Genomic DNA, 9910 nt, shown 5'->3' on the forward strand with positions numbered 1-9910 from the left:
AACTTCTGTTACAAATCAAGGGGAATGATTTTTTTAATGACCCATGGTGATTTTTGTTATAGAGTTATGTGCCCTTTAAATGAGATTTCTCACTTTTTGCCAAATTGGTGATTGTGGATCTCCCACTGGTTGAGCGGTATAAGTTTGACATCTTGGTACACTTGACTATCATGATGTGTTTTTACCCCTGACATATTTTCTTGACTTATTACTTTTTCATATTAGAGTTATGTGCCCTTGAATGAGATTTTTACTTTTTTGCAATATTGGAGATTGTGGATCAATCTTCTCCCACTGGTTAAGCGGTATCAATTTGAAACCTTTGTTCACTTTACCACCATGAAATGTATTTGCGCTTGGCATGTTTTCTTGACTTATTATTAATTTCTATTTGAGTTATGAGTCTTTGAAAGAGATTTTCACACTTTCTGCAAAATTGGAGATTGGGGATCGAACTTCTCTCACTGGTTTAGCGGTATCAGTATATTTGCGCATGGCATAATTTATTACTAGATCATTTCAGAGTTATGTGTCATTGACAAGTGTTTTTTTAATACTTTCAACAATATTTGAGTTTGGATTGAACCTCTGCTTCAGTTCAAGAGGTATGGCTCTGATATTTGGTACACTTTACCACCATGATTAGTACCAGTGCCTGGCTATTTTCTTCTTGACCCATGGCAATTTTTGTAATGGATTTATGTGCCCTTGAAGAAGATTTTCACACTTTCGCCAATATAAAAGTGTATACAATTTTCCCACTGGTTAAGAGGTATTACTCTTATTCTTGGTAAACATTACAACAATGATGTGTGGTACTGGTAGTGCCGAGAGTAAACTCGTTTGGTTAGACCCTTGCCAACTTAGACCCTTGCCAACTCTTAAGTAACATGTTTGTGCCCTCGAACATCAGTTTATAACTTTGGTTTTATTGAGGTTTGGGGTTGATCTTGCGTCAATTAAAATGTAGTATTATATTATCAAACATCATTACTATTCCTTGCTGAATGGTAGGTTTCACATTTTATTTTCTGTCTGGAACCATATCATGCTACGGATTGTTCAGATGATGTTCATACTTGACACTTTATAAAAATTGACAGCTTGTAAGTAGAGGTCACATGGGTCCTAAAACTAGGTCATTTGGTCAAAATCCTTTAAACAAACTAGAGACATTATATTTGTTCCAACATTATCATAACGTATTTCTTGAACAACCTATGGATTAATAATTTGAAGCTAAGTCATGTAGTTTCAAAATTTGGTCACTAGGTCAAATCTTAAAATACAACAACTTAGGGGTGATATTAATGTTTGGAACACACCAGAGACATAATATTTGGGTCGATTCTCAAGAAACTTTTTCAGACTGCTTTCCTTGGTCAACTCTAGATTGAATTGAAACTAGGTCATCTGCTGTCAAAAGGTCACTAGGTCAAATCTTGAAAAATGTAATAACATACCAGAGGCAATATTTGTGGAACTGTATTTACAAAACTTTATCCATATGTTTTATTTGTTTTAACTATTGACTTATTTGGAACCTGTTTGCATGAGGTCAGAAACTGTCTCTATGTCGAATCTTTCAAAAATCATGTCTCTAGTTCGAATCTTTCAAAAATCTTCTACGAAGCTGTATGTTGGTATTGGTTGGTCTAATGTTGTCCAGACTGTGGTTACAATGCTCCCCTTTATGTAATCTAGGTAGACTTTTAAAGTAGGCCACATGGGGTAATTAGGTCATCTCTACAAGAAAACAGAGGCCATATCTCTATGCCGTTCTTCTTGAAACTTAAAAAGAATTTCCCTCGAAGAACGCTTGGCTTATTTTGAAACTATGTCATACGCGGTCAAAAGATAGGTCAAATCCTAGAGAGAAAAAAACTTTGAAACACATTAGAGGCTGAAGTTTTGCAATATTTATGGTCAATATTTATGGTCCAGTGTGCCTTGAGGATTTTTTTCTATTAGTTTGAAGCAGGGTAGTGTGGAGTAAAAATCTCCGTTATTATGTAAAATCTAAATGATACATCATTTATAATATTCACTTATTCAACCAGTTGCAACCAACACTCAATAGGCTTTTTTTCTTGCAATATTTCTGGTCAAATCTGGCATTGATGAAATCTTTTGTTAATTAAACTAGTCAAAATCTGGGTTAAATGTTAAGATATTCTTTTATTTCTAATAGTTGCAAATAAATTCATATCTCATATCCAATGTTTATAAGAGTTCATCACTCTAAAGCAGTATTGCATGTTTTGATTGGAATGTTTCACCAACACAATATTTCCCTGCCATCTACTTTGGCTAACCTCGCGGGGGATATGTCAATTCAAATGTTTGTTAAGATTGAAAAATTGCCTTAGACATTGATTCCGATGTTTATTCAGAGTGTCACATAAGAACTACTGGATGTGTGCTGATGACGTGGATATGACGCGTAATGACAAACTCAAGGGAATTCTGAACCAGTATTTTGACAAACAGGAACATGATGCTCCAGATCTGGACAGTCTAACTACCCAACCAGTGAGTTTTTTTGTTTCAGATATTTCCTGTAAATACACATGTAGGTAGAAAAAAACTTGATAACAGTACGGGAAATTCTGGTATAGTCAAACTCTGTATTCCTTTCTGTATAATAAACTTGTAAATTCAACCCGAAGTATTGTAACGTAATAAATTAAATTTTAATTGGTACATAATGCCATGTGTTACAGAATAGTGAATAATTCCACTATGTCCGTTTGTTTATCCACTTCAGGTACCAGAGTTCAGTGAGGGTCAGCTTATATCAGACATCCGTTGCTTCTGCAACTTATACGGACAAGAGCATACACTGACAGGGCGAGCTATAGCCCGGATATTTCACGGGATCGCCAGTCCTTGTTTTCCCGCCACAACTTGGGGCAAGGTCCGGCGGTTCTGGAGAAGCCATCTCGATGTAGACTTTAATGCACTCATGAAAATAGCTACAAGGGAATCAATTCTGTTTAGAACGTGATTTTCAGTCTTACAATTAACATTTCGTGTGTTGCTGTTTCCAATGGAATTGAAATTTTGTAAAAAAAAAAAAAAATGCAATTGGTTTTTTGACAAATGAAGTTATTTAGTATAATGCCAGTGTGTCAATAGATACCATTAAATGGAAAATTGTCATTTAAACTATAATCAAAACCAGTGTGTTTTCACTATATTTTGTGTTTGTTTTGAAATGTATTTCTTGGGTTAGATACTTTTGTCCATCTTAATATGAGTTGAATGGATTTTATTTATTATTTCGACTACTTTATATGGTAGCTAGACCTCGTCAGTATGAAGACATTGCAGTGTTAATCTGTTGACTAAGCTATATATGAGGGCTGTTCTTAAAGATCGTGGACAAGCTTTGTATTTTAAATATCAATATTGTTACATTCTTACATGAATGTAACATTAATTTAGTGTCAAAGCCACCTATTTCGATTCATTTTAAGGGACAAATTTTGTAGATATGACCGTTTCGTAATCTAGTAAAGGTTACAAAGGAAATCAAGAACGGAACGGACGTTTATTAAGACTTATAAATAAGTACATCGTCTTAACACATGGAATAATATACATGTTAATCTAGTGTATGTACATGATAAATGAGAGAGTAAGCATATATAATACATGACAACAAAGTTTATGACCGGTATCGTTGTTCAAGATATAAACATACGTAAGTTTAAGTTGTTAAAGTATGATAACAGAGGCTGAACAGTATAAAGAATAATTATTTAGAGTAGCTTACAAATACAAAGCGATTCTTAACGTCAATGCAGAGCTTAATCAGCTGACAATTATTAACAGTATAATAGTTGGTGCTATTAAAGTACATAGGGGCGTACATGATAATAGCGTTTAGTGTGTCACAAGAGACAATATACAAGAGTCTTTGTTTGAAGAAACATAGCCTAATGACATATTTATTTTCCGACGGGAATACCAAACATACATAACATATAAAAACAACAATGAGCTGGTGACCTGGAAATTAAAACATATAGTATGTTTATGCGTACAATTACAAGTCCGATGGATTAGAGCACGGTATATAATGTTAACATTTACACGTTTTCCAGACTGTACGGCCAGTCTACACGCGCACAGTTCCTCTTATTGACATATCACTATACAATGATTTAGTCTTTCAAGAGTATAACTTAAGGAAAATCGTATGCATTTAAAACAACAAAATTGTATTTACCAATATGTATATTGAAATTACAGAATGGTACAGTGATGGGTAGTTGGTAAAAATATTATACTTATCCTAGCTATATTTTTTTGAAAGTATTGCTAAGAGGAGGTACTTAATTTATTATGTAGTTGAAATGCTACCAGATTCTGCTGTTATTATCAGAAACAGAGGCGTACAAAGACATGTTGCTCCTATGATCGGGTCAATCCCTACCTACAGGTAACCATCCAAATCTCTGCCCGGGCACCGTCCTGACAATATCAGCACCTACCACTGTGTAAGAATGTTAATTGAAAATGCCAAATCGTAACACTCTAACAAATACTTGCCGAAAAACACAAAAGTAGTTGCATGTGTTCGACAGATGTTAATGATATATAAATTTGAAACCATCATGAATATTTATTAGCCCTTAATATTTATTTGATACTTTTTGTCCATATGCTAAATGCCTGATGAAATCTATTCTGGTACTTGAATGCCACATGTTGTCCAGTGGGTGTAGGCTATCATCCTACCGAAATCAAAACTCCTTTCCATGAAGACAAAGGATAAAATATATTCAGTGAAAATACCTAATAATTCTCAAATTTAAGTTATAGAAGATCGTTTGCTCAGTTAAACTAGCATTTACAAGAGTGACCAAGTGCGGAAAGGCCTTAAAAATTCCATGTAGTTTTTTAGAACATCTTTTTTATTTGGAAGGCTGTTCCATTAAAAATATAGTTGTTCTAACTTATGTCACATCTACATAGTTTTCATATCTGAGATTAAAATTACATGTCTTAGAAGCTACAAGGTTTTGAAATATTCTGGTAAGATACCGTACAGACATTTGAAAATTTACCCAGTGCCATTAAACCGGGTTTATGTTTAAACATTTTGCTACTGAGATTGTTGCTGTAGCTTTTCGCATACATATTTCAACAGTGGTGTATCTTGCCCTGCTCGGATGTAAACTTGGCAATTGAACTCTATGAAGATAATTTTCTTAAGTCGAGGTGTACTCATTAAAAAAACTCTGTATGAAATATATTCAAAGTTTTCTGTGTTAGTCTTGCTACAATAAATGCCAATCAACAGTACAATAGTTGATATTGGACCTGATAAAATATTTTATGAACATCAGCTTCGTATCGATTGTCAAACATAGCGTAGCCTTTTTTAAAAATATGGGTATCAAAATGTCATGAGCAATCTACCTCAACGCCGCCTACTGAAAGTTTAAGTTGCTCTTCAAAAACAATAAACTGAAAATGTATGTTGAAATGTTTTATTTCATAAACAGGCTTTGAGCCAACAAAAATTCCATGAGATTTGTCAGGGTATGCCTGCATTTCGTTGGAAAAAAATACGTTTATCAAAATAATAATTTCTTCTTCAAGAGCCGTCTTAACAACATCAGGTTCTTCTGAACTATCCCATCGGCATATACACACAACATGAAAATATTCCTCAATATCAACTTGATTACAACGAATACAGTAACTGGAATGTTTTTGGTTTTGATTTGTTTGTTTTTTAAATTCTGTAACACATTAAGAATATATAATTTACTTAATTATCCATGCCATTTATGTTTAAATATTTTATTGTACGTAAAGGCATTTTCAAATCAAAGGCATTCATATTTTGTAAACTTTGAAATACATATGCAAAACCATTATCATTACGGTGTTTTCTAACATAAGCAACCAAGTTAAAATATCCTTGATTGCTTTCAGCAAGTACAAAATATGTTAATACACAACTCGTAACAATATATAGTTGTGTCTGCTGATTTCACTTTGTTCTTAATTGTCTGTACATACATATATTGATATAAAATGGGTATCCAACATATATGCTTTACACTCGCAGTAAGTTTCAATAAATATACCAATCATTGAGCATTTACAAGACAGTTAATTATTGTTCTGACCGATGACTATGATACTCGAAAGTATTATATCAGTCTTTACCACGAAAACGACATCGGCAAAATTAAAAGAAGACGAGTAAACCTACCTCAGTGCATTGCTTTAAGATGGCGAGCGCAAGCAGACAAGTGAGCCTGTAGTATGATAGTATATGTGACCGAGCATGCACTTCAATAATCTATACGGGGTCATCTGTGGATAACCTATCACAGATCACAGTCAAAGGTCAATTTTGAGCAGCCTGTCACCGAGAGGCTGTGAACACTTCGATAAGCGACGGAATGTCGAGTTCGGGTGGTTTGCAAAGTAGTTTTGCAACAAGTTTCAAGAGCAAAGTGACTGTCGGGGTACGCCTTGGATGTTGAGCAGATGTTGCATGGCGGGTGTGCCCCTCCCGGAAGAGACTGAAGTCGGCAGAAGCTGCCATTCGGTCGTGCCAACACGTCAATTCGAAGTCGTGAACGCCTTTATTCAAAATATTTTTCCAAACTTATTTATTTGAGAAAAAAAGCTGAAGGCCTTTCAATGTCAGGTAGATAACTGATGTATATCTTTGTGACTGAACTACGATAATGGAAAAGTCTTAAATTAAATTGTTTCGCTAACAGGTCGGTACTTGCATTTTTGCAGAGTGTTTTTAGAAAAAAAACGGTCTTTGAAGGACGATGAACGCCCCTATAGATGTAAATCCAATCTTATGTTTTGTCTTATTCCTTTTGATTTAATATGATCTCATATTCCTTATCAGTAATTTAATATAGACTATACATACAAGCAAAATATATATGAGATAATCAATCCTATGTGACTGAAAAAAAAAGATGAATTTATTTCTGCGTAGACAAATATTGAATGACATTCCTACAATATCATCAAACGTTCTTGAACACGTTAAACGTGTGCCAACTACTATGTGTTTTTCAAAGCTATTACCTGTGTTTTTGAAAATATTGAAATTATTTTTCTAACACAGCTCTTTTGCTATTGATATCTTGTATGCATCATTTTTCTGTCTGTTACGGAACCGTATACTTATTTTACACTACATGAAGAACGCTGCACTTTCTATTACAAATAAACCCTGTGATGTTTCATCCCGGGACAGCCAGGTGTTTTGTTAGATTAAAGGCACACTCGTATATATATATATATATATATATATATATATGTACTATCTTGTCAAAGAAACAATGAACCATAACTCTGTGAAAATTGTCTAAGCGAAGCCGGCCTGAAGCATACATCACAAATCGTATTAAGTTTCATCCAGATCCGGCGAGTAGGTGAAATGGAGATTAAGGGCGCATATAAATTTTAGATGCATGCATGTCTCTATATTCAAAAGAAAATAGCAAAGGGCCATTAGTCTGTGAAAGAATGTCCGAGCGAAACATGTCGACGGAATATACACCTGTGCGTGATACGAAACACAACTGTGACGTTTCATTCAAATTTGCAAAATATTGTTTCTACAGACAAACGGACGGACAAACCTAATCTAGTATACCACTCCTCACCCCCCATCCCCCACCACTCCCGAGATAAATTTGCGCCTAATCAATACTCTCGAATGTTTTCATTTACATTTTACATAAAGAGCAGCATCGTTTTACATATGGTGTGCATGGCATGGTGCAGAATAGATATATTTCACATATGCTTCATTTAACAGCGTTTAACAAATGGAGGATTATGTACATTTATATTGTTCAAACGAGTTATTATACCGCTTATAAAATTAGTCATATGGAAAGTGGTTAAGCAAATGGTATGTCCACACAGTCTGGCAAACGCAATTCTGGGAAAGAATAATCAAGGATCGGTTTTAGTTTGTTTACACTAATAGTTGCAGTAAGTTTTATATCACACCAAAGATAACTTTCCAAGATTCCTCAAATCTGCATAAGAAATATTCTGTAACATTTCTTTTAACGCTTCTTAAGAAATGTCCACTACTCGTACTGAATACAATTGCCTTCTGCATTATAATCAGCATCATTAAGTGTTCCCGCAGACCAGATATATATTAGTGTTATAATTGCCTCTGCCCTACGAGAAATTACAATTAGAATCGGTTATAAATAAGAGTTTACTGACCTCCTCTTTCATTTTATCACCACAGATATCTCGCAATATTTTCTGCATTGAATTGGTAACTCGTATTGATCTTAAAGGCGCACAATATATATATGGTTGATTCAACATGTCTTTTTATGTGTCAATGCATTATCATGTTTTTCTCGTCTGACTTTTATGATCAAATGAAAAACAACAACACACGTTAAAGAAAAACTAATAATAAAAATGTTAGCTATATTTTGTCGTTTTTTTAACTCGATAATATGCAGTGGCCACGTAGCTGTTGATTCAAAAAGCCATTTATTGAGGCTAATATTGTTAAACGTACCAACGTTTGTACTATTTCTGGCCTTATGTTAACATTTGTTAGTGTCTCGTTGTTAATTATTGCGTATATCGTTAACTTCGCGCGAGAAGTCCCGGAGATTCCGGCGCCGCCGAGCCTATCTTATAAATCTTTGCAAAAAGAAACACCAACTAATTGATCACGATGTCTTTTGAGACAAAACGTTTTCTCTTTAAAATGTTCCGTATTAAACAAATACCAGCCATCTTTTAATTGTCTATTTTTATACTATATTCAGTTAAAGTAAGTGATTGTGACGATATAGCTGAAAATCAGCGTCATTGTTTTTTTGTCAAGAAAGATCATTGTATAACTCTGCCCTATTATTAGAGTGTCACAAAATTACTTCTTATGCGAGCTGATATTGTGGATAGCCTTGCATGGACAAACGAAACGGAACCAATATTGAGATCAACAACCAGAAACCCCAGATTGCGAAACCACATAAACATCAATTCGACAAATTGAATCATGACACGACCATATTGGAATGGATCCGAGAATTTTTGTAAGAACTGGAAAAGTTTCTTACGGATTCGACAATTTTGGTACGGATTTGACAGGTTTGGTACGAAGTCGTCGCGATTGATTCGGATTCCATAAGTTTGGTACGGAATCGCTAATTGGTGTACTGACTCGACAATTCTAGTAGGGATTTGATACGATCTGGAAAATTTTGGTACGGATTCTTTATTTTATTATTTTACCGAATCGAATAGTTTGATACGGACTCGACCTGTTTTGATACGGAAGCGACAAGTATGGTACGATTGAGACTTTGATACAGATTGGATCACGGAATCGACAATTTGGTACTGATTCGACAAATTTGGTGCACCCTCGAGTAGTTTGATATGGATTAGACACTTTTTGATCGGACAAGTCTTGGAACTTTCTCATCTGTTAAGGTCATTACTTTCTGTAAATAGCTTATACAATATTTGTAAGATCTCCCTGCACTTTCCGAGATTAATAAAGCTTAAAGTTTTATAGCTTCGCAATCTCGGACCTCTCATGGACCTTTGTTGATGTTGACACCGTGTCTTCAGGTATTACAAACGTTAATATTTGTTAAAGATATTTCTATAAGAGGAATAGGGGGATGCTAACATAGTCGTGCTAGTCCTTTTGAGAACAATTCCAGTACAATAAAGTACAAGAAAAATACATGTAGCATTTTTGTTAAGGGTAAGTATGTATGTCAGCTTATAAGAGCATTAAATTACACAGCAGTCAATTTTATCAAGTATACATTACGGATAATGATTAAGACGTGGTATAAAAATAAAATGGAAATGCGATGCAAACTACAAGTCAAGAAGCCAGAGTAAAGGCACA

General features: G+C 34.5%; 1 protein-coding gene across 3 annotated transcripts in view; it reads left to right on the plus strand.

Moving 5' to 3' along the window:
* The window catches only part of LOC128243148 (ATP-dependent DNA helicase Q4-like), a 208304-nt gene extending 203430 nt beyond the window's left edge, over positions 1-4874 (plus strand). For all 3 annotated transcript variants that reach the window (XM_052960715.1, XM_052960717.1, XM_052960716.1), the window contains exons 23-24: positions 2394-2532; positions 2768-4874. In XM_052960715.1, the coding sequence (XP_052816675.1) occupies positions 2394-2532; positions 2768-3007 (379 nt within the window). In that variant the 3' untranslated portion in view covers positions 3008-4874. The remainder of the gene's footprint in view (positions 1-2393; positions 2533-2767) is intronic.
* The last annotated feature ends 5036 nt before the right edge of the window (positions 4875-9910 follow it).

Source organism: Mya arenaria, chromosome 8 (genome assembly GCF_026914265.1).
Source record: "Mya arenaria isolate MELC-2E11 chromosome 8, ASM2691426v1".
Lineage (NCBI taxonomy): Eukaryota > Metazoa > Mollusca > Bivalvia > Myida > Myidae > Mya > Mya arenaria.